This window comes from Erinaceus europaeus, chromosome 2 (assembly GCF_950295315.1).
Source record: "Erinaceus europaeus chromosome 2, mEriEur2.1, whole genome shotgun sequence".
Lineage (NCBI taxonomy): Eukaryota > Metazoa > Chordata > Mammalia > Eulipotyphla > Erinaceidae > Erinaceus > Erinaceus europaeus.
This window is the reverse complement of record NC_080163.1, coordinates 141,553,078-141,577,960: the sequence shown is the minus strand read 5'-3', so window position 1 is coordinate 141,577,960 and position 24,883 is coordinate 141,553,078. Positions and strand designations below refer to the sequence as shown.

General features: G+C 49.1%; 2 protein-coding genes and 1 long non-coding RNA gene across 9 annotated transcripts in view; 1 reads left to right on the top strand and 2 right to left on the bottom strand.

The window, feature by feature from the left end:
- Nucleotides 1-21,594, top strand: part of BEAN1 (brain expressed associated with NEDD4 1) — a 37,961-nt gene extending 16,367 nt beyond the window's left edge. For 4 of the 7 annotated variants that reach the window (XM_016185836.2, XM_060185420.1, XM_060185419.1 and 1 more), the window contains 3 exons: nt 9,260-9,538; nt 18,290-18,440; nt 19,691-21,594. In XM_016185836.2, the coding sequence (XP_016041322.1) occupies nt 9,260-9,538; nt 18,290-18,440; nt 19,691-19,988 (728 nt within the window). In that variant the 3' untranslated portion in view covers nt 19,989-21,594. Of the gene's footprint in view, nt 1-2,690; nt 2,803-9,259; nt 9,539-18,289; nt 18,441-19,690 lie in introns of all 7 variants that reach the window. The other 3 variants (XM_060185423.1, XM_060185422.1, XM_060185417.1) reach the window with 2 other exon arrangements.
- Nucleotides 1-24,883, bottom strand: part of CMTM4 (CKLF like MARVEL transmembrane domain containing 4) — a 533,141-nt gene that overhangs the window by 318,463 nt on the left and 189,795 nt on the right. The window lies entirely within an intron of this gene.
- On the bottom strand, nt 3,635-24,099 carry LOC132536757 (uncharacterized). Its single transcript, XR_009548276.1, has 3 exons — nt 23,610-24,099; nt 14,915-14,995; nt 3,635-4,016 (listed from the first exon to the last, which is right to left on the bottom strand). It is a non-coding gene; the product is annotated as an uncharacterized LOC132536757 (long non-coding RNA).

Sequence of the window (24,883 nt, the reverse complement as noted above, 5' to 3'; positions counted from 1 at the left end):
AAACAGATGCTGAGGGAGCCAGGAGGTAGTTCACCCAGTAGAACTCACCCTTCAGCAGGTGTGAGGACCTACGTTCTAGCCCCCTGGCTACCACATAGGAGAACCATGCAAAGAGAAAACTTCACAAGTGGTGGCACATTGTTATGGTGTCTCTCTTCTCCTGGCCTCTCTCTCTCTCTTTTTCTTTGCCTTTCTTCCTTTATCGGGTTGGGGGGGGGAAGAAGAGCTCACAGTGTATGGTGGAATTGTGTGGGTATAAAGCCCTGGGGACATTAACAAAAAGGATGTCTGTGAATGCATAAGAGCAGGGTGATTGGCTGGCTTAGTGATTTCGTTTATTTGTTTTTCCCTTTTGTTGCCCCTTTTTTATTGTTGTTGTGGTTATTATTGCTGTCAGATAGGACAGAGAGAAATAGAGAGAGGAGGGGAAGACAGAGGGGGGAGAGAAAGATGACACCTGCAGACCTGCTTCATCAACTGTGAAGTGACTCCCATGCAGGTGGGGAGCCGGGGGCTCGAACTGGGATCCTTACGGAGGTCCTTGCACTTGGCAACATGTGTACTTAACCCGCTATGCTACTGCCTGACTCCCTGGCTTAGTGCATTTTTTGGAAGGCTAGTAAATAGGTGGGTGAATACACATTACAATCGTTTTCACCAGAGTCTGCCCCACTTTTTTTTTTTCAATTTATTTATTTTCTCTTTTGTTGTCCTTGTTTCATTGTTGTAGTTATTGTTGTTGTTATTGATGTCGTTGTTGTTGGGTAGGACAGAGAGAAATGGAGAGAGGAGGGGAAGACAGAGAGGGGAAGAGAAAGAGAGACACCTGCAGACCTGCTTCACTGCCTGTGAAGTGACTCCCCTACAGGTGGGGATCTGGGGGCTCAAACCGGGATCTTTACGCAGGTCCTTGCACTTTGCGCCATGTGCGCTTAACTTAACCGCCCGACTCCCCCCACTTTTAAGCCACAATGGACAAGTAAATGATGCATGGGCCTTGGCATGATAATAGCTGGCTTTGTGCAGCGGTGCATCCCCACTGTAAGAGGAATCCTGAGCACTGAGTAGCATTTTCCTTGCTCACTTAATCCCCTCGTTCAGCCACTAACAAGGCATCACCTTCAGCTTCCCTCTGGAGCATTGTGCCCTCTCCTGAGTGCCCTGAGACCTCAACCCTTGGTGTTCCTGCACATACTCCTTCAGTTCCTCTGAGCTTATCCTCCTGGTTCAGCCTTAAGACCTAGCATACACACCCTGTCCCAACAACAGTCCCAGCTCCATCTGTATGGTTGTCTCTGTAAAGACTCAGAGCCCTGATTTCTCTCCATCAGTCTCCTGGTAATTGAAGGGTGGATATCAGAAAGTGGACTGACAGTTCCCCCCCCAAAAAAAAATAGTAGTAGTAATAGTAATAAATAAATTAGGACAAGGGGAGTCGGGCTGTAGCGCAGCGGGTTAAGCGCAGGTGGCGCAAAGCACAAGGACCGGCATAAGGATCCCGGTTCGAACCCCGGCTCCCCACCTGCAGGGGAGTCGCTTCACAGGCGGTGAAGCAGGTCTGCAGGTGTCTATCTTTCTCTCCTCCTCTCTGTCTTCCCCTCCTCTCTCCATTTCTCTCTGTCCTATACAACAACAACAGTAATAACTACAACAATAAAACAACAAGGACAACAAAAGGGAATAAATAAATAAAATAAATAAAAATAAATAAATAAATAAATAAATAAATTAGGACAGGGAGGAGATACAGAGAAGTGAGCCTTCCCTGTTCCTGGTCTCTCCATGTCCCTGACAGAGGTGGACAAGCCAACAATGCAAGATGGTGCCCACATCCCGTTCCCCGCTTTCCCAAGTAACTCCACACTCATCAACCTGACAATTACAGCAGTAAAGAAAAGCTTGAATTGCCGAGGCAGATTTGTCAGCTAAGAGGGCCTGTGACAAATGTCTTCAGAATTTTTTGTGACAGGAGCCATCAGTCAGATTCCTGCCTGCCCTCCCTTCTCCTTCAAATCAGCTCAAAGATGTCTGTTCAGTACCTCTGGTGTCTGATCCTCCCCCTTGTACTGCTCAGGTGGCTTCAACCACAGAGAACATTTCGCTGTGCCCAACAGAGTGCCTGTGTGGAGCAGCCCATACACTACACTCAGCGAGGACTTGAGAGCACAGGGCTGCAGCTGCTTTGCCAACCCCGGGGACATGCGCAGACTGGTGGAGTAGCTGTTCCCAGGCCTCACTTTGTGTACCTCTGCTAGTGGCTTTCTGTGCTGGTCCAGGGAGAGACCAGTGAGCAGCCGCGGGCCTAACCAAGTCTGAGGGCTCTCTCTGCATATGGAAACAGAATGCTGAAGCATGCAGGCTGAGCAGTTAGCATAACTGGGACTAAGTTTTGACTCTACCACTTTAGCCCTGAGTCTCACCCCACCTGTAAAATGGGGGGAAGACAATACCTACCCCTAAGGTCTCTGTGAGGATTAAAAGAGATAATCATACAGGTAAAGGGATATAAAACTTGGTGCAAGCAGATACTCAGTCAGTGAGACCAGCCTTGTTATCACCACTGTTCATTTTTGGAGAAATCACCCAGGGCCCCTTGTCTACAAGCCCACAAACTTCTGTGGAACAGATGTCAATACAGAGAATACACAGAACAGAATTTCTCGCCATAAACTGTTTGCTTCACTCCCCAGAGGTCTGGCTTCTCCTGGGACATAGACTTCCCTACCCTGGAATCTTGGTGTCTCTCCAGCAGTGTCCAGCCACTGAGATGCTTTCACTCTGGCAAAGCAGCACACTATCCAAGTGAGCTATTTTGCTGCCCTCCAACCATCGTTCCACACACACTTTTTTTTTTTTCCTAACAAAGGCAAAAAGAATGAGACTGGCCATAGCACCAAAGTTTCTTTCAGTGCAGTGGGGCTGGGCCTAAGTTTAAATGTAGGTCACTCACAAATAAAACCACATCATGGGCTTCTTTGTCTGTATATAAAATGGCCCATAACAAGCAGTGGTGAACTTGGTTAAGTGAACACAGTAAAGTGTACAAGGACCCAGGTTCAAGCCCCTGGTCCCCCACCAGCAGGGGGAATGCTTCACAAGCGGGGAAGTAGAGTTGCAGATGTCTCTCTGTCTAGCTCCCTCTATATTTCCCCCTCCCTTATCAAATTATCTCTGTCTCTGTCCAATAATAAACAAATAAAATAGGGAGTCAGGCAAGTAGTACAGCGGGTTAAGCGCATATGCTGCAAAGCACAAGGACCGATGGAAAAATCCCGGTTCGATCCCCCAGTTCCCCACCTACAGGGGAGTCACTTCACAGGTGGTGAAGCAGGTCTGCAGGTGTCAACCTCTCTCCCCCTCTCTGTCTTCCCCTCCTCTCTTGATTTCTCTCTATCCTATCCAACAACAACAATAACTACAACAAGGGCAACAAAAAGGAATAAATAAATATTAAAATAAATAAATAAAATACAAAAGGAAAATTTCTAGGGGCTGCGCAGTAGCACAGCAGGTTAAGCACACATGGTGTGAAGCACAAGGACTGGAGTAAGGATCCTGATTCAAACCCCCAGCTCCCCACCTACAGAGGGGTCACTTCATGAGTGGTAAAGCAGGTCTGGAGGTATCTATCTTTCTCTCCCCCTCTCTGTCTTCTCTCTCTCTCATTTTCTCTCTTACTCAACAACAACAATAGCTATAACAACAATGACAATAACAACAACAAGGGCAACAAAATGAGGAAAAATGGCCTTCAGGAGCAGTGGATTCATAGTGCAGGCACCAAGCCCCAGCAATAACCCTAGAGGCAAAAAAAAAAAAAAAATTCTTCAAAAAAATAAATAAAGTAAAATAAAATGGCCCACATGACCAAGGGATAGATCTCCTGCTAGAATCAATAGCTTACCTTACATAAGGTCCTGGGGATCCTGTGTTCAAGACCTGGAACCACCTGGAAGCATTATGGATGGCAGTGGAGGAGCTCCATAGATGGTGGAGTGGTGCTGTGATGTCTCCCCCTAAATTAAAAAAAAATTAACTGGATTTGGGAGGTCATTCAATAATAGCACACATATGTGAGACCTTGAGTTCATTATTACTGCATTAAAAAAAAAAAAGTTCAGAGGAAGCTAAGTATTATCATTCCAGAGATAGAAGAGTCTCAATTAGCATGATCTATAAACCATGAGCTCCAGATACACAGTGCCTGGCAACCACAGAATAACACTTAACCAAGAGTACAGGGTTTTAGCTGTCCACCTACCTGGATCCCTCCCCATGGACTGTGTGACCCCAGGCAAGTTACTCAACCTCCCTGAGGCTCCATCTCCCCTCCTGTGACTTTGGGATCCCATCTTAGTCAGCACAATAACTAAATGAGGGAGTCGGGCAGTAGTGCAGCGGGTTAAGTGCACGTGGTGCAAAGCGCAAGGACTGGTCTAAGGATCCTAGTTCGGGCCTCCGGCTCCCCACCTGCAGGGGAGTCACTTCACAGGCAGTGAAACAGGTCTGCAAGTGTGTCTGTCTTTCTCTCCCCTTCTCTCTTCATTTCTCTCTGTCCTATCCAATAATGATGACATCAATAATAACAATAATAACTACAACAATAAAACAACAAGGGCAACAAAAGGGAATAAATAAATAAAATAAAATATTAAAAAATAGCCTCCAGGAGCAGTGGATTCATCGAGCCCCAGCAACAACCCTGGAGGCAAAAAAAAAAAAACCTAAATGAGATCACATGTGAAAAGCAGCAAGCAGAACGCAGGAGCCACAATAGGCATGTTGGAGATAGTAGCTACTCCAACAGACCCAAGTGACATCTCAGGGCAGAGTTAGGGCACCTTGGTAGGAGAAAAAAACGTCCACACAGAAGCAAAGCTTGCTTCCTCCTGTCCTTGTCACAGCAGCACTGAGGGACAGTGAAGCAGAATGGTGGGGGGGAGGGAGCTGTCCTCATGCCTTCTCTGCAGTCATATTTATCTTGTTGATAGCACAGGCCCTGCATTTGGAAACAGGGAGAGCTTCCCTCATAATATCTGCCTCTGCTTGGCCAGAGTGACAGGAAGATTAATTTCCCAGTCAGTTTTGCTGGGAACACTCTAGCCAGCTGGCTCTGTGTGCAGCCACTGGAGAGACCAACTCCCCTGCCTGGTGGGAAGGGGTGGGAATGAGGGGCCTCTGCTGCTAGGGCAGGGGTAGGGAGGGGCTTGAACAAAGTGACTCCACAGAACTGGCATCAGGGCTACAGACTGTGTGTGCTGAGTGAGCACAGACATGCATGTACACATCCAACCATAGGCATCCATTCTGAGCACCTGCAGCCTTGCTATGTCCTTCTCTGTGGGAGCACACATGCCCTGGACTGGCCATTGCAACAACTGGGACACACTAAAACAATACAGTCCTGACAGCAGAGTGGGCCCCATGCTCTCCTACCCTCCTAAGGAGATGCTTCCAAGGTACTTCCAAATCTTGTACTTGGCTTCAAAGGTAGGAAACCCTTAGGGAGAGGCTGACATTGACTGGACATCCAGCTGGCCTCTGCTTGCTCAGAGAAAACACATGTGACCATGTGCTCAGTACTAGTCCAGCTAAGGGCACTGACCACTAGCCTAGAAGTGGGAGCTTGGTGTGTGATCACAAGTGAGTAGTGGCCAAGAGCTCCACTTTATGGTCAGTATAATTACTGTGTAAGGGCTGTGCTGACAAGGATACTGAGGCTGCCTCCTAGGTCAAACAGAAGAGAGAACAGTCATCGATCTGTAATGCCTGCCACTGGCATAGACTTGGGAGCCAAGCACTAGTTTTCTCCAGAGTTGACATCAGACCATATTTAGATGGATTGCTTCTTCCAGGGAGAAGGAAATGGAGGGACTCTCACTGTACCACCTGTCATCTCTGGGTCTTGAAGAAAAATGGTAAACTTTTACTTAGTGTAACTGACAGCCAAGGGAATAAAAATGAGAAGCTGTTATTAAGTGTTGTCATAAAAATCTCAAGTACTTAAGTCGAAAGAAAGTTACATGCACTTGCACGCGTGCACACACACGCACTTGCCCATCCCTCTTATTTCTAATTGGCTTTTTTTGTTTATTGAAGTTTTATATTTTTTCTAATAATACTGTGGTCACCCCAACTTTCCTATGTTTATTATTAACATGGTATCTCTTTCTCACTCTTTTTTTTCATTTGTTCATTTTCAACCTATTTTGTCTTGGGTTCCCAAGTGAGACTCCAATAACACAACATAGTTGAATATTGTTTTTTATCCAGTCTGGCAATCTCTGTCTTTTGATCAGACTGTCTACAGTCAGTTGTATTTGATCTTGTTGATATGTTTATATTTACATCTGCCATTTTCTTGTCTTTTATAATTCTCTTAGTATTTTTCATCCTACACTTTTTTTGCTTGCTCCAATGTGAATATTTCCTATGATGATATTCTAATTCCCTTTATGATTTTTTTCACTATATTTGAGTTATTTCCTTAGAGGATGTTCTGCCAGTCCCTGTTCAGGGTGCCATTTGCTGGGCTGGGCTAGCTTCACAGGCAGTAGAGAGATGACCAGGGACGGACTCATGGCTGAGCTGGGAATGCAGTTCAATCTTTATTGACGAGCGGGGATGCAGTTCAACAATCTAATCGCTAATCACAATTCTGTCCTATATATTTCCTGAGGTGGAAGTGTCAGGAAGAGGAAGTACGTAGGATAGGGGGTGGGGAGAGGGAAAATAGGGAGGGAACCAGTGGGGATTAAACCAATGAAAACAATGATTATGTAAATAGACCACAGCCTCAAGCAATGTAACAGAAGGGGTCTTAGAAGCAGAATTTAGAAGCATACCAACAATGTTCTAGGATTTTTCTGTTTGAATCTACTGTATCACAGTCTGCTTCATAGTTCTATTAAGTTAATTCCACTGGGGACTAAGCCCCTACTCCATAACCCTTTTCCTTCCTCCCCCTTTTCTGCTTTATTGTCATCCGTTAGAGGTTTCATCCTTTAGAGGTTTCACAGACCAGAAATTAAAGTCTTCTAAGGTCTGAGACTAAAGGCTTAGCCCTTTAGTGAGCTCAGAAGCCAGGGCCCATTATGGTTTGGCTTAGTTAGATACTGGCCATTTAGTGATGGATGAACTCGCTTTATAGCTCTGAGCCTCTCTTCTCACCTGTACGGTCAGAACGCAGCCTGCATGCAGGAGGTGTTCTGAAGTGAATGGCATATGATTGACCCCCCAAAGAATCCCAGATATCCATGCATGCCAGCCGAACTCTTGGGGGTGGGGGGCCTCTCCCCTGGGCATTGCCCTCCAGGGAAGTTGCCTGCTAGGCTAGGTGGCCACATTGGGTCAAACAGCAGGGCCTCCTGATCAAATGGGTAGATCACTAGAGCCAGAACTGCTGACAAGGCGCATTCATAGCTTAGGCAAAGCTCCCCTCCCTGTTCAGGCTTCACCCACCGGCCCCTGCTATGGGCTGAATGTGGGTGAGCTTTGGAGGCAAGGCTGGGAAGTAAAGCAAAGACCCACAGTTGAGTGGCTGAGCATTCTGTCTCTAGTTTGCAGGTCCTTACTTGCGGACAAGGTTGGTGGGGAAAGGGAGAGAGTAGGTCCCCTGTCCATCTCCACAGACAGTTGGTTATTCAAATTCTGCTTGGTTACCACCTCTCACAGAGACTTTACCCCCACCCCCTGAAGTAGCTTAGGGCCTCCTTGCCATCTGCCTACCTGGTCTCAAGTCTTGGAGCCACCCAGTACACACATCTTGGGCTCCTGAGCCTGAGGTCACAGAGAGTAAACCCAGAAGACCACAGGCAACCAGAACCAAACTGTGCTTTCAAAAGAGGCTGGGGTGCTGACCCCCAAGTGTGTGGTCCCCTGAATATCTTGAGCTGGCTTCCTGAAGTTGTCCAAGAAACCAGCTAGTGGCCTCAGCAAGGAATTGTGCCAAGGATAGGGGACTCCAGAGAGTGAATGCTGGACATTGAAGCTTGGGCCTGAGTTCCAGCTGGCTTGGCCACAGAGAAAGTGGCCACACTGAATCCACATGAATGTATAAAAAGGCAGCCCACACCCAATAGGCTGAATTGGGGACAGGGGGGATTGAGTGACATGTCCAGGCACTAATTAACAAGGTGCTAATTCCATGTATGAGGCAGTGGCTGCCCTGTCCATCCTGCCTGGCTCTAATCCCTTCCCCAGATGCTGGACTCTGGGCCCATTGTCTTAATCTTCAGGAGGACAGAGCTCCTATGGTGCCCAGGAGTCTCCTTCTGTGGGACTAACAGTGAGCAGATAAGACAGTGGGACCGTTGAAGGAGGATATCCCCTCTTCGAGGATACCTGCTACCCTCTGCACCTCTGTCCTTGCTCTTTCCCTGCCTGGACTGCCCATAAGCTCCCCTTCCTCTGGGAAGCCTTTTCTGATCTGGCCCAGCCCTCTGTTACTGCCCAAGGTTCAGGACACTACACCAGAGTCCTGGGCAGGGTTCATCCTCACTGCAGGTCAGCAGAGTTGCTCTTCAGACTAGGTATATCCCCTGCCCCTCCCCAAGGCTTTTCAGCCTTGCATCTTGGTAGAGCAGACTCCACCAAGCCTTGGGTTCAGGCCTCAGCTCTGCCACAAGTTTGCTTTATGACCTGAGCAAGCCAGTTGCCCTCTCTGGTTTTCCCTGTCCCTCTCTATGTGGTAGCTGAGCTTCTAGGCCCAAGGCTTCAGGAAAGAACAGGTCACCCCCTCATCAGAGGCTCCTGAAGACAGTGGTGTGAGGCACTGCCCCGTTTCCTTGGTAGAAGGGGCCATGGGCCTGATTCCAGAATACTCTGTTTGGTTGGTTGGTTGGTTTGGTTTGGTTTTGCCTTCCGTATTATCACTGGAGCTTGGTGCCAACACGAATCAGCTGCTCCTGGGGGCCTTTTCTTTTCTTCATTTTATTAGATAGGACAGAGAGAAATTGAGAGGGGAGGGAGAGAGAGAGAGAGGGAGAGAGACAGACACCTGCAGACCTGCTTCATTGATTGTAAAGTGTCCTCCCTGTAGGTGGGGAGAGGGGGCTTGAACCCCGATTCTTGCACGGGTCCTTGTGCTTCATACCATGTACACTTAACCAGGTATGCCACCGTCCAGCCTCCCAGTACTCTGCATTATTTAGGAATGGCTCATGGGGCAGCAGTGATAGAGGGCAGAACTATGTGACAGGGCTGCATCTCAACTCAATGTCGTCTCTCACTTACTCCCCCTATTTTTCTTTCCCCACAGTAGCTCGATACAACTACACCAGCTACTTCTACCCCACGTTCACAGAGAGCACTGAGCACAACCATCTGCTGGTGTCCCCAGTGCTGCTGGCAGGTGCAGTCGTGGGGCTGGTCATCATCCTCTCCTGCATCACCATCATCGTAGGTGGCATCAGCAAGGACAGGCAGGACCAGCTGCAGCTCCAGAACCAGCGCCATCACCACCGCCGCCATCGCCACCGCCACCACCACCACCACAGTCGGCGCCACCACCAGCGTCGAGAATATGAGCATGGCTACGGTGAGCTGTGCCACCCCGGCCCCTGGGCTCAGGCAGACTATGGCTACACCCCAGAGGGCATCACAGAGGGAATACTAGAGGACTTGGGGGAAGGTGTAAGAGGAGTTCAGAAGTGCTCACAATAATGTTCCTGGTGGAATGAGAGGCCCTGTTGCTCCCACAGGTCAGGGGAAAGGTGTGGTTCCACCCTCTACCACTGACCACTGGGTTCAGACAGCCAGCCCGGCTGCTGTGGAGGGAGAGGGGGAAGGAGGAAGGGTGGGAGGGAGGGAAGGAAGGAAGGAAGGAGGTGTGTGAGTGGGAAGGGAGTATAGACCAGTAGAGGAATACAGGGATGGATGGATAGGTAGGGGGTTGGGCAGTATAGGTAGGTGGATCAGTGGGTAGATGGAAAGATGGATAATGAGTGGGATAGAAGATAGATGACTCCAGACATCTAAACAGAAGTTGAGAAAGAATAACAGAAATGGAAACTCAAAGCAGGATCTGACTAAATGTATAATAGGGCACCAAAGTAAAAACCCTGGGTGGAGGGAGAGGGTGGATGTTCAGCTTCATGGGCTGGGGGTGGGGAGAAGGGGATGGGACACAGTCTTTTGGTGGTGGGAATGGTGTTTATGTTATAAAAAGAAGAAGAAGAGAGATGACTGAAAGTATACATGCAAGGATGCAGGAATGGAGATACAGTGAATGAATGAATGAATGAATGAATGAATGAATGAATGAATGAATGAATGGATGGGGTTATGATGCAGATAGAATGCATGTGCAGATGGACAGATGAAACAGGTAGATGGATGGGCGAGAGAGGTGTGGAGAGATGGGTAGAAGAATGGCTGGGATAGGTGAGTGACTAAAGAGGATGAAGAAGTGGATGAATGGGGGTCAGGCGGTGGTACACCAGGTTAAGTGCACATAGTACGAAGCACAAGGACTCGTGCAAGGATCCCAGTTTGAACCTCCGGCTCCCCACCTGCAGGGGTGTCACTTCACAAGTGGTGAAGGTCTGCAGCTGTCTCTCTGTCTCTTTCCCTCTGTACCTTTCCACCTCTCCCTCCCCTCCCAATTTCTCTCTCTCTTATCAAAAAAAAAAAAAAATGGCCACAGGAGCAGTGGATTCATAGTGCCCACTGAGCCCAGTGATAACTCTGGAGGCGAAAAAAAAAAAAAAAGGAGAAGAAGAAGGAGAAGGAGGAGGAGAAGAAGGAGAAGAAGGAGAAGGAGAAGGAGAAGGAGAAGAAGAAGAAGAAGAGGAAGAAGAAGAAGAAGTGAATGAATAATTTTCTCTGAAGAGCCAGTAAAGTGCAGCTAGAAGTGATGTGAGAGTTTCACCCAAGAGTCATCCTCACACAGTTAGTAGTTAACTTGGGGTGGCCGCTCCCAGAAGTGTGCATTCAGCCAGAATGTCCAACTTTATAAGATGCACCCCTTGACTCTGTCTTATTCTTAGAAGAGACCAATTATCTAAAAGCAGCACAAGGGAGATAGTTCACCTGGTAGGAAGTGCACCTTACCCCGCTTAAGGCCCCAGCTGCAAGCCCTAGCACCACAGGGGAGTGAGCTCTCACAAGGCTGGGGGAAAGTGCCACTGTGTATCTCCCTCTCCTTTGTGCCCTTCTCTCTCCCTCTTTACCTCTGAAATGGAAAGGGTGAAATTCAATTGGCCCAGTAACAGTAGACTCGTTCTGGCGCAAGGCCCTGACGACCCAAAATAAGTAAATGAACATGAATCCAATCCAGGAACTGGCTCCCCCAGTCGAGCACACACTTTAACATGCATGAGTACACAGATTCGAGCCCACCACCACCACAGGGCAAACCAGCACAAAAAGGGGAAGCTATGGCACAAAACACAAGGACCAGCGTAAGTATCCCAGTTCGAGCCCCCAGCTCCCCACCCACAGGGAAATTGCTTCACAGGCGGTGAAGCAGGTCTGCAGGTGTTTATCTTTCTCTCCCCCACCCCGTCTTCCCCTCCTCTCTCCATTTCTCTCTGCCCTAACAATGATGACATCAGTAACAACAATAATAACTACAACAACAATGAAAAACAACAAGGGCAACAAAAGGGAAAAAAATAAATATTTTAAAAATTATATTTTAAAAAAGGAGGGGAAAGTTTCACAAACAGTGAAGCAGTGCAGTGGTGACCATCCTTCTCTCTCTGTTTCTCTTTCCTGCTATCTGTCATCTTGTATCTGAGAGAAGAGAATTCACTGGGAGCAGTGGAATCACACAGGCACAAAGCCCTGGCAAAGCCCTAGTGGCAAATGATAAACAAATGAGCAAATATAGCACAAGACAAACTGCTGGACACCCACTAGATTAGACCTGTTCCCATGCTGTTGTTCCCAACTTGGTCCTTGGAGGGTCCTTGGAGGGCGCAGAGTGCCTGCTCAGAGCATGTCCATTCCTAATAAGAAGTCTAGGAACCACACTCACCTTCTGCCACCTCAAGATGGTGCTAGTCAGAACAGCCCACCTGGACAGCCTGACCTTTGCCATCACACTCTCTGCTCCCCTCTAATCACCTCCTCTATGTTCCCCAACATAAACCTACCTGTTCTTCCAAGTCCGGCTCAAATGCTACCTCCTTTGGAGAGCTTCCCTGCCCCCACCCACCCCAGTACTTCTTGGGGTGCAACACCTCCACGGTACCCCCCATGGGGAGTGGGGTGTTGCAACAGTGAGGGCAGGGCCTGTGTGTGGAGTGCCCTGTCCTCCCACAGCCCAGTCTGGACAGACAAAAGAGAAAGGCACTTAGTTCTGTCCTGGTGAGGGCCTGCTTAGCCCCTTATACAGACTAGGAACCAAAGCACCTTGTACAATGGCCTGCAAGTCCCCATGACTGAGCCTGGGGCAGAGGGCACCAGAAGGGCCAGATACAAGTGAGATGAGGGGAGGCCACAGTGCACTGTGTGGTCTTTGTAGCCCCCCCCCACACACACACACACAACACACTGACAGGCAGCCTTGCAGTCCCATCACTATGGGGACCCCTCTGTGGAGTTCAGACCTCCCTGCCTCTCTGTTCTCAGCTCTGACTTTGGCAATATCCTGTAGTCTCAGTGGGGAGCCTGGAAGTGCTGACACCCCCAAACATCTTCCCCCCAGCCTTCTAGGTGTGCTGAGACTGCAGGGTCTTGGGGAGATGCCAGGGAAGGAGGAGAAACCTCCCTGCTCAGCTGTGCTCTGTGCTCACCTGTGGCAGCACACAGACCAGCACGGCCCTGTGGGGGAACATGCTACTCACAAGCCCCACCCACCACCCCAGCCTCTCTCCTAAAATGCCTCATCCCCACAGAGAGGAATGGAGCGTCCCTCAGAGGCCAGCCTTGGCCCTGAGTTCCAGCTCTCTACACCCACTCCCAGCTCTATTTCCCTCATTGCCTACTTTAGATACCACCTACCACCCTGCCCCATAACCTGTCCCAGCCCTCCCTTCAGACCCACCCCCAGGCCCCAGACAGCTCCCAAAGGCTTCTCGGACCCAAGGCATCCAAAGCAGCTTTAGAATTCCTCTTCCTTTTCCTCTATTATTACTACTACTATTATTATTATTCATCACGGGGGCGTCACTGCTCTGGGCTGACTTCATATAGAAAGGTAAAGATAGGGGTTGGAGAAACAGAATAAAGCTATGAAAAAGACTTTAATGCCTGAGGCTATGAGGCCCCAGGTTCAGTCCCCAACACCATTAGCCCGAGCTGAGCAGTTCCCCGGTCAGCCTCTATCTCCCTGCCTTTCTCTTCTCTCTTCTCTCTTCTTTCTCCCTCTCTCTCTCTCTCTCTCTATATATATATATATATACCCCTAAAATTAAAAAATAATAAATGAAAGAAAGTGGAAAGGACACCAAGACATGTGTCCTCCCAGGTGAATTACCTTGCCAGTCCCCAGCTTTTACTTCTTATATCCAACTTTTACTTATATCCAACCTCAAAAGAGCTTTTTTTTTTTTAGCTTAATTTTGATAGAACACAGAGAAATTGAGGGGGAGAGGGAGAGGGAGAGAGAGTCAGAGAGGCACCTGCATCCCTGCTTCACCACTTGTGAAGCTCTCTACACCCTGCCAATGGGGACTGGAGGCTCAAACCCGGGTCCTTGTGCATGGTAATATGTGCACTTAACCAAGTGCACCACCACCCAGCCAATCAAAAGAGTTTCTTAACCTCTCTGTACCTCAGGTATACAGATTACCCCCAGAATGTAACTGTGAGGACAAAATTAGCTCAGTTCCTGGCTAATGGTAAGTGCTAACGTATAATACATGTTGACTTCTCCATTAACATCTCTGCCGACCCAGAGAAAACTCGCTCATGAACCCAGCTGCTCCTATCTGCCAGCCACCAGCCCAGCACTAGCAGGTGTTCTCCAGCAGTGATCAACATGACTGACTGCAACCACCTCCACCCTCGCTCCACATCCATCCATGGCTCCTTGTGACCCCTCAGGACATGAGGGAAGCTTCACAAGGGGTGAAGCAGTGCTGCAGGTGTCTCTCTTCCTATCTCACCCCCTCTGTCCTATCAAATTGAAGAAAGAAAGTTGTAGTAGGGTTATATGTAGCTTAGAAAGGAAGAGAAAAAGGGAACCTTGAAAAAAATAAAAGGGGGGCCATTACATACAAATATAGACATGTAATTGTAGAAATAATAGCTAACTCCTGTCTGCAACCCTGGGAGAACTGCTGTAGCTTCCAATGGAGGGGTTGTGGATTCAGAACTCTGGTGGTGGGAACAATCTGGAATTATACCCCTGTTGACATGTAATTTTGTAAATCAATGTTAAGTCACTAGTATAAAAAGAGAGAGAGAGAACTGAAAAAAAGGGAGGGAGAGGGAGAAAGGGGATGGGGGATCTATCTGAGATTGATGAACTCTTGTGCAGGCACTGAGCCCCAGGGATAACCCTGTTGGCAATAAGGATGGATGGATGGACGGACGGACGGACAGATGGATGGATGAAAGTAGGAAGGAAGGAAGGATGGATATAAGGAATCCAGAGGTTCAAGTAGGGGAGTGGGAAAAGGAGTTCTTTCCAGCTAACCCACAGGCATTCAGCCCAGCTGGATGTGGGGCTTGACTTTGGTCTTGTGGGAATGGGAATCAGAGACAGACAAGACTCTGGGAAAAGCCTCAGCTGCCTAAGGCTCTCAGCCTCCTGGAGCCCCAGAAAAGCAAGCAAAGAGAAAGCTGGAGTGTTGCAGACCTATAGGCTTTTCCACCAGCGCCAATCTCCAGTGCAGGTCCAGGAAAGAGTTGCCATGTAACTGTGGTTTGACAGCCTCAGCTTCCCATGCCCAACTTGGGACCCTCCCCAGTAGTGCTGGTGGGTGGGTGTGTGGCCCAAGCAGCTCCCAGGTTCTGTCCTCACCTCACTATCCCATCATGCTTTCTTCCTCAACGAGTGTCTGCCCTGATGCCTTTTCCAAACTCTCATTCTTCAGTTGGTGCCCTAAAGGGAAACAAATCTTGTTTCAGCTCCTTTTTATAGCATATGCTCATGGGTGGGTTTCTTTTCCTCTGGTAGAAAATTTAATATGTGTGCACTAATGAAAAGCTAAAAAATAGAGAGACTATAAAGAGGAAAATAAGGGTTGTGCTCCTGTCACCCCAAGAGCCACTGTTAACATGCCTGAAATAATTTCTTTAGAGAGTTTTCTTGATGTCCCTAGATATTCCCTGGGATATGGCTGCAGAGAGAGAATCATATTTGTATGTGTGTGTGTGTGCGTGTGCATGTGCATGTGTTATTTTCTAGACAGAGGGTGAGAGACAGAGAAGGAGAGATACAGAAGAAGAGACATGGCAGCACTCCTCTACCTCATGAAGCTTTCCCTTTGCTTGACATTTCTGAGCATTGGCTAGGGGCTTAAATCCGGGTCCTCACATATTAACAAAGTATGTGTTCTACCAGGGGAGTCATCTCCCGAAGTTCAAGCTTCAGATTTTTTTTCTTCTAGGTTTTTTTAGGTTTTGGCACTTCCCATTGTGTCAAGAGTCAGAAAAAGAGAGACTTAGTGGTGGTGCATTCAGAGTATGTACATTATGATGCACAAGGACCCTGGTTCAAGCCTCCATCCCCACCTGCTCAGGGGAAGTTTCACAACGGTGAAGCAGGTCTGTCTCCCTTTCTCCCTCTCGGTCTCCCCTTCCCTCTCAATTTCTCCCCGTTCTATCAAATAAAAATGAAAACATGAGAGGCAAAGAGAATGGAATGAGCAGTCTTTGGGGTTTTAAAAGCTGTACATGAATTCCAGCTCCACACTTTTACCAGGTGTGAACCTGAGTTTCAAGCTCTGCATAGTGGAAGTAGCAGCCATTCTATCTCACTCCCAGACAGCGAAGCCGCATCTTTGATATTGAGCTCTGATCCCAGAGGGGGAAAGAAGCCATGCATGAGATCCTGGGTTCAATCCCAGCACCACATAAAAGTAAAAAAAAGACGAGGGTCAGGTGGTAGCACAGCAGGTTAAGCGCACATGGCGCAAAGCGCAAGGACTGGCGAAAGGATCCCAGTTCAAGCCCTGGGCTCCCCACCTGCAGGGGAATCGCTTCACAAGCCATGAAGCAGGTCTGCAGGTGTCTATCTTTCTCTCTCCCTCTCTGTCTTCCCCTCCTCCTCGATTTCTTTCTGTCCTATCCAACAACGACTACATCAATAACAACAATAATAACCACAACAAGCCTACAACAACAAGGGCAACAAAAAGGGGGAAAATATGGCCTTCAGAAGCAATGGCTTCATGGTGTAGGCACTGAGCCCCAGCAATAACCCTGGAGGCAAAAATAAATTAAAAAGATGGGGGCCAAGCAGTAGCGCAGCAGGATAAGCGCACGTGGCGCAAAGCATAAGGACCAGAATAAGGATCCCAGTTCAAGCCCCTGGCTCCCCACCTGCAGGGGAGTCGCTTCACAAGTGGTGAAGCAGGTCTGCAGGTGTCCATCTTTCTCTCCCCTCTCTGTCTCCCCTCCTCTCTCCATTTCTCTCTGTCCTATCCAACAACGTTGACATCAATACAACAACAATAATAACTACAACAATAAAACGGGCAACAAAAGGAAAAATAAATATTTTTAAAAAGTTAAAAAAATTAAAAAGACAAAGTAGAACATCATAAATAGCAGAAAAGTACCTTGGTGTGTGTGTCTGTCCCTCCACCCCCCCCCCGTCACACACACACACACACACACACACACACACATTTTTTTAAAAAAATAGGGCTAGAAGACAGTTCACCCAGTAGGGTGCATACCTTAACATGCCTGAAGCCCTATTTTTGAGCCTAGGCACCACATAGGAGGACCACAGTACCAGCACAGGAAGCTCCTTGAATAGTGAAGCAGTGCTGAGATTTCTATCCTGCTTTCTCTCTCAGCTCAGGAATGGTAGAATCCAATATGCACAAGATGCTTGTGCCACCAAAAAAAAAAAAAAAAAAAGATTTTTACAGGACTCATCATGTAAAATGCATGGCATAACATGTATGAAGCCCTGTGTTCAATTCCAAAAATTACTTGGGAATTCCATGGACAGCAGCAAGAGAATTCTATGGATGGTGGAATGGTATTCTGGAGTCTCTCCCATTCTTTCTTTCTTTCTCAAAAATACAGAATAAAGATTAATTTTACATATGTGAGAGGCCCCAGAGGGCAGAGATTCAACTCCTAGCACCACCTTAAGCCAGAGCTGAGCTGGTTTAAGCTCTTTCTCCCTCCTCTCTCATAATCAATAAATTCAAAAATATTAAGATGCTGTGGTCAAATACACAAACAGAGATCACTGACTTTCTTAGCAGCAGGATTTTTCAGAGCCTTTGGTTTGTTAATATACAGAAGAGAACCCAGAAGAGAATGCAGTACATGGGGAGTTTCCAGAATTCCTAGGAGCCCCTCTTTCCTGAGACACCTATGGATCTCACAGGGACGTGTGTGGCTAGGGGTAGGGATCAGGTGGGGAGGGGGCTGCTTTAGAAACCACTCTACCTTCAGCGCTTGGCACTTTGTCCCATTTTTGACCCCAGCCTGGCTCAGAGCTTCCTGTTTGCACCAAAAGGAGAGTCTTATCCCTCTTCCCCTGGCTCCTTCCCAGAAGTGCCTCAGTTCTGGAAACCCCTCCTTCAAGAAGTTCTCTCAGGGCCCCCAGTCTAACTCCACTCCTACAGTCCCAGTACTGTATCTGTCAAAATTCATGACACTGCTCAGCACTGGACTGACCCCAAGGGCAGGCTGTCCCCAACTCTGGGAGGCCCACCAAGACAGGGCCAGATTTGCTACCTCTCTGTGACCCCATGCCCAGCACAGTTTGGCTGTTTTGTTTTGTTTTGTTTCTTGTCACCAGGGTTATTGCTGAGGCTCAGTGCCTACATAGTGAATCCACTGCTCTGAATGATTATTTTATTTTATTTTATTTTATTTTATTTTTGTTGTTTGCTTGTTTTGCTTTGTTTGGATAGAGACAAAGGAATTAAAAGGGGAGAAGGGAGACAGCATGAGAAAAAGAAACACCTACATCACTGCTTGGCCACTCGTGAAGCTTCCCCACTGCAGCTGGGGACTGGGGGCTTGGTTCCCTGTGCATGGTACGTGTTGTGTTCAACCAGATGTACTACCACCCAGCCCAGCACAACTTGTTCTGAGACTGTTGCTGAGGAGATAAAGGTAGTTGTGCTTGCTGAGAGGAGAACTGGGCCTCAGGTAGCCCCCTGGTGCTGGCCTGAGGCCTGGCCTGAATGTCTGTCCTCTGCAGCATCCGACGGGCAAACCTACAGCCGCTCCAGCCGTAACACGCGTGACACCTGCAGCCCTGCCGAGGACTGGCCCCCAGCTGTATACCTCAGCTCTGATGGGGACCTGGACGGCGAGGTGCTCCGTGAACTATACCCTGACTCTCCCCCTGGGTAAGGAGGCCAGAGAGGGCTGGGCAGGGGCAAGAAGATCCCAGCATGAGAGACAGCAGCACCTCCCCAAATGATGGAAATGCAGGACGCCTCTGTTGGGCAGATGTAGCCTTCTTCTCACTCCCCACCTGGAGGTCCTGGGATGGGGTGTGATTGAGAAAAGAACAGTCCTTTCAAGCTGATTTCCAGGGGTCCCAGAGGAGTATCCCTGAGTTTAGAGAGGTATGGGAGGGTCTCTCCACCAAGTGACGCTTTGGGTAGTTGGACCAGATGGAACATCAGGTTGTCTCAGTGGTTGTGGGATCTCTTCCTTGGGGCAGGATGGGGGTTGAGAGGCAGGGTTGCATAGTGCTGCTTTAAGTATCACTAGGATGGCAAAGAAGGATCAGTTCCAATGCTACTGTCTGCAGGCCTCCAACTCATCTGCTCTGAAATTTCTTGTCTGATCCCTGCGCCTGTGTTTCTGTTGTTAAAAAAGGGCATCTGGGGATGGTGAAGTAGTTCACATAGATAGTGGTGCTGCTTTGCCATGTATACGACCCCAGTTCAAGCCAAGCCCCAACCACACTGCAAGAAGCTTTGGTGCTGTGCTTGTGTGTTCTCTGCCTCTCCCTCTCCTCTCCCTTTCCTTCTTCCTCTCCCTCTCTTCCCCTTCCATTTTTCTATCTAAAAAAAAAAAAAAGGGCATCATGCCAACTGCCCCCTCTGACAAGTGTGAAAAGGGCATACTAGAGGTGATGGGTTCAGCAGAGGCCCCAGCACATAAGGAGTTAATAGTGCTGGCTCTTATTACCCCATGTCAAGCCCTCCCATCACCCTAGACCCCTTCCCCTTTGCCCTCTGCCCCCAGAAGTACAGAGAAGAGCAGTGTTGTCTCTTTGCCTTACACATACAGGTTCAGAGAGGCCCTAGGAAATCTTTCCTGAGCCTGGAATGGAGCTTCAGGGTGATCTGAGTCCAGGGGTGTCTGGCAGCCTGCAGCTGCTCCACCCAGCACCACCTACACCCTGGGTCGCAGTGGGAAGGTGTTGTTCTGATCTGTGACATCCAGATATTAGTGACGGCTCACTCAAGCCCACAAGGGACATGGGGACCAGATGGCACCAGAATCCAAATTGGAGCCAACCTGACAGGCCTGGCCTGGTCCTCACAAAGCGGCTGGTCACTGCAGGCAGTCCCCCACCCCTGGGCAGAGACTCCATAGCTGCCCACACATAGACCAGGCCCTGAACGAGCCTCTTCTCTTGTAGCTATGAGGAGTGTATGGGGCCTGGGGCCACACAGCTGTACATCCCCACTGATGCTCCACCACCCTACTCGCTGACGGACTCCTGCCCTGAGCTGGCCTGCATTCTGGACGCGGACAGCAGCCACAGTGCCGTGCGCACCATCTCCATGGACACCCTGCCTTCCTACGAGGCCGTGTGTGGGGTTGGCCCCCCGTCAGGCCTGCTGCTGCTGCCGGGCCCTGAGCCAGGGCCTCGCAGCCCCCGGGACTCGCCCATCCCCACCCAGGCCCCCGCCTCTGGCCCTGAGAGGATGGTGTGAGTGACCTTGCCAGCTGAGCCCTGCCAGTCCCTGGGCACCAAAGCCACATCACTTAGACACACAGAGGCACACACACTAGTACCCCCCAAAACACACACACACACACATACACACACTGGCTCCCACACCCACACATAACCATCTGTGAAGGTTTTATGAACAAAACTATGTGACCAGCTTGGTGGTGCCCCTGGAGGGGTAGATAAGGCTGCTGGTCAGTGAGGAAGGGCTGGGCTTGCTCACCTCCCTCCCTGGGTCTCTTTGGCCTGGCAGGCCACCCACACTCTAATTCTGCCTCTGGAAACTGCTGCTGGACCATTCCTAGGTCCACTGCCTGCCATCTCTTCCTCCCCATACCCTCCACCCCCACAGCCTACCATCCTGGGAGGTGGGGCAGGCCTCAGTGAGGCTCAGATGCCTGCTTTTCCTCCTCTCCGCCCCAGGGCTGTGAGCCACAACACTACCACCCTGGCATGTACACAGGGTGAGGGGTGTGGGGCTAGGGCTTAAGCCCACCTTACCTCCTCCCCCATCTCAGTGCCCTCAATCTGGTGGTGCTAGTGGAGGATTTAGCTAAGAAGCCCCCAGCCCCAGCCTCTGGAGGCGTACTACTGTAATGGGTGTGTAGTGGTGGAGAGAGGCACAGCTGTAAACCCCCCCCAGGGGTCAGTCCAACCACTGACAGTGTTAATGGAGGCTCTATAAAGAAGATGGGGGCCACCTGAAAGGGCGCTGAGGCCAGAACCCTTGGAGTGCTTGCAGGCACCAGGTCAAGAGAATGGGCTGCCAGCATGCCACCATGGGAGAACAAGTGTTGCCAGTGGACTTTGCTGCCTGGGGCTGGCAGCAGGAGGGGAGATGCCACCTGTTGTGTGTGGAGATGCCTAGGGGGAGAGAGGCTCAGCTCTTGGCCCAAGAATCCCAGTGATTTCATCAGAAAACAGGGCTGAAGACTCAACCTGCCAGAGGTGACCTTTAAAAGATCAGCACCACCAGCAGCATGGAGCTGAGTCCTCAAGTCCCCCAACCTCACTCCCTCCCCCCAAACCAACAACATTCCCATTCACCGATACTATCCTCCACATTTCAGTTCCTCCAATGAAGGGCTAAGATAATTTATTCATTTCCTTAAGGGGTGGAGAGATGGCAATTGTGAATTTTATTTTCTGTAGAAATCATTTCTTCTGGTGCAGAACTGACAGGACTCTGCTTAGAGGTCCTATAGTGTCCCAGGGAGCCCCTCCAACTCTACTCTGAAGGGACAGGGACCCCTGTTTACAAGCAGTTCTGTCCACCTTTGTGGTTTAGGTACTGTTTCCTAGGCAAGGTGTGTGTGTGTGTGTGTGTGTGTGTGTGTGTGTGTGTGTGTGTGTGTGTGTGTGTGTGTGTGTTGTAATGTATAGCCTTTACAATGCAGCCCGGGAACAACACTCTTTTAAGAAACACTTCCTGCTTCTGCAATTATAGAGCGTGCTAGGGATGGGGGTGTAAACACACATTCAACTGAGTGATGGAGCTAAATAGCTTTTCTTCTTCCTGGATAAGCAACAATGTATCTTTTCTGTGTTCAAAATAAATATCATATCAATAAAAATATATAACAAGAGGGACCTGGAGATGGCCCCATTAAAGCACACACTTTGCCATGCACAAGGACCCAGGTTCAAGCCCCTGGTCATCACATCAGATCACCTGCACAGGGAAAGCTACACAGAGCTACAGTACTGGAACAGTGCTGCAGTGTCTCTTCTCTGTCTCTCACTTTCTAGTTTGAGAGACAGAGAGAGAGAATAGAGACTGACTATCTGGGGCAAAGAAATCCTGCAGGTACTAAATTTCAGCAATAACCCTGGTGGAAAAAAGAAGAAGTAGCATTACTTATGCATTTGGAAGTCTTTTGCCATCCAAAACAAGTAAGAAAAAAAGAAATAGCAGTAGATTGAAAATATATATGTCACTTCTCTCAGCATTAATAGTCATCAAGGCCTGTTTTCATATTTGGGTAGGCAGTGACTTACAAGAGTTTTGTTATTGTGTTTGTTTTGTTTTAACCCCACTGAAATGTGTATCATCTGAGACTTGGCTACTGCAGATGCCACTAGAACAGACTACGGACTTGGAAGCCTGGCTCCAGGAATCCCAGGGACTTCACATTGTACTTAACCCCCCAGGGGACCCTGCTGGTTTTGACTATCAGGATAGGGGACATTTGTAATGAGACTGAAGTAAGCTGTTCTCTCCCCTTAGCAGAAATCCCTTCCCTTTCTGTGCCCTCCATGAGACCTCACTTTTAGTGCTTGATCTCACAACTCACACCAACTGGTTCTTTTCCTCTGTCACACTCACCTCACTAAAAGCTTAAGTGGGGTGCACTAGGAGAGTGGTTCCCAGTCCCAAGAATCCCGCATGCACCAGCCCCACTCCAAGCCCACACTGCCATCTGTTGGCCACCTGCTGCCACTGTGCAAAGCAAAGCAAAGGCCTTTCTGCTTTCATACCCACTACCTAGAAAGTTGTAGGTAAAAAAAAAAAAAAAAAACCTGCCATTTTGGTCCTGAACCTGTCTTCCACCCTTGAGCTGTGGCATTTATACTCAAGCTTTCCATTCTCAGAAGCCATCTCTGTCCCCCAGCGCCTCTTTCTGGGCACAGCCTGTAACTAAGCTCCCAAGTCTAAATACAAAATAATCACTTCTCTGTCCTCCTCAAGGCCACTGTGGGTAGCTCAGATGCCACCTTCAATTCTGGGGCCCCTGCTCCTGAGAATGAATGAAGTAACCTTCACAGAGTGGTATCCAAGACCAGCTAGTGTTGACACCCAGCTCCACCAGGAAGCACCGTTGGAGTCTCACCCAACCTGGCACACAGACAGGCCTCGTGTTTTCTGCCTCCTACCCATGACACACCCTGTGTGTGCTGTGACAACATGCTTTGTTTGGCACACTCCTGCAAAGATCCTGGCTTCCTCCCTGCTGGGGACCTGAGGGTGGGACTGAGGATAGCACTGCAGGCAGAAGGTGCTCACCCCAGGTTCATCAGACTCTCTGTGGAACAGAAGTGAAGCTAAAGGGCTAGAGTGTGGTGCATCTGGTAGAGCTTACAAAAGAGGTGTGTGGGGGTGGGGGGAAACTCCCCAGCCCTCAAACTGTCCATCCACACCGATTGCTTTCAGCTGTGCTTCAGAGCCACCTGCACCCACACTCTGGCCCTATACAGGTTGAGTGGACCTCCCTGACCAGAGAGCATCTTAGAACAGTCACAGAGGCCTCAAGACAAGCCTACATTCTGCCACTGGCCAGTATACAAGGGCCCCACCTGTTCTGGGGGTTCCCAGGACAGAAGCACACCCTGTATCTGCCATACATGGACAGAAGGAACTGTAGGGGTTGAGGGAAGGAGCTGGTGGCTCTAAATGTCCAAGCTGCCCTGCTCCACCCAGCCCACCTGCATAAACACACTAGGGATCTCCACATCACGTCCCTGAGACACACACTTGGCCCATGTGCCTGTGGGTGTGTACACACATGTCCACTGGTACCCCTCACACTCAGAACTCGTGTGTTCAGGGCTACATGCTCGAAGGCCACCCACCCTCCAGTGCAGCTATCCCTGCGGCACCCACCTGACTGCCAGCAGTTTCCTGGTCTTCCAGGGAAAGGACAGACAGCAGCTTCCGCCGCTGAGAGCAGTGTCTTCTGCCCGCGTCCACGTGAGGATTCTCAATCAAGGCTGATTGCCTGGGTGGGGTTAGAGCTGCAGTTCTGGGTTGTGGCTCACAGGCTTCAGAGCAGCTGTGCCTGCTCAGCAATGCTCCAAGGACTCCTTTGTCCATAGGCCCTGCTATCACAGCCTCACTACTTTCTCTCACCCACTTATGGCATGTGGGATGCTGTGTCCTGCAGTACCAGGAAATGACTCAGGCTGGGATGAGGCAATTATCCTGGACTGTCAGGTGGGTTCAGTGTTCTCAGGAGGGAAGTGAAGTGACAGGTAGAAGCAGAATGAAAAGAGAAGTGGGCCCAGGAGGTGGCCCAGCAGATCAAGTGCACATCTTAGCAGGCATGAGACTCTGATTGACCCTCAGCACCACATGGGAGCACCAAGGAAGCGCCACAGGTAATGGAGCAGTGCTTAAGTTCATCTCCCTTTCTTTCTCACTCTGTAAAAATAGTAAAATAGGTTCTGGCCTCAAGAAGCGCACAGGCGGACCTGGAGGCTGACACTGGGCATTGTGGTTTTGCACCACGTGGCTTAACCAGGTGTGCTACTGCCAACTCTGGGGCACTTGGGTGAATAAAGATTTGAATTGCCTCGCTGCCTCTATATATATATATATATATATATATATATATACATATATATATATATATATATATGAAATAAGGGCAGGGGTAGATAGCATAATGGTCATGCAAACATACTCTCATGCCTGAGGTTTCAAAGTCCCAGGTTCAATCTCCTGCACCGCCATAAGCCAGAGTTGATCAATGCTCTGGTAAAAAAAATATATATATATAAATTGGGCCAGGAGGCAGCTCAGCAGTATTGCCCATGAATAAAGTTCATTCCATGCACTGCATTTTAAAAAGTTCAAACTTGGGACTTCCGGAGGCAGAGCTACAAGCAGCAGATCGCTTTCTCTCCTCTCCTCTCCCGGATCAACTAGGAATACCAAAGGAGACTACCCAGGACCGAAACAAGACAGGACTAGAATGACCACAGGAACCCAGTAAATCACCGGTGAGTACAAACACGCTGTGGCTGGTGACATAGAGGAGAGAGGAGCCTAAGGAGAGATTAAGTGACTGCTAACAGTTCAGCAGTTTATCAATTGAGACACCACCTCCAGTCTGCTCCACCAACAAGGGGACAGCTTAAGGGAGGAGAGGACTCCCC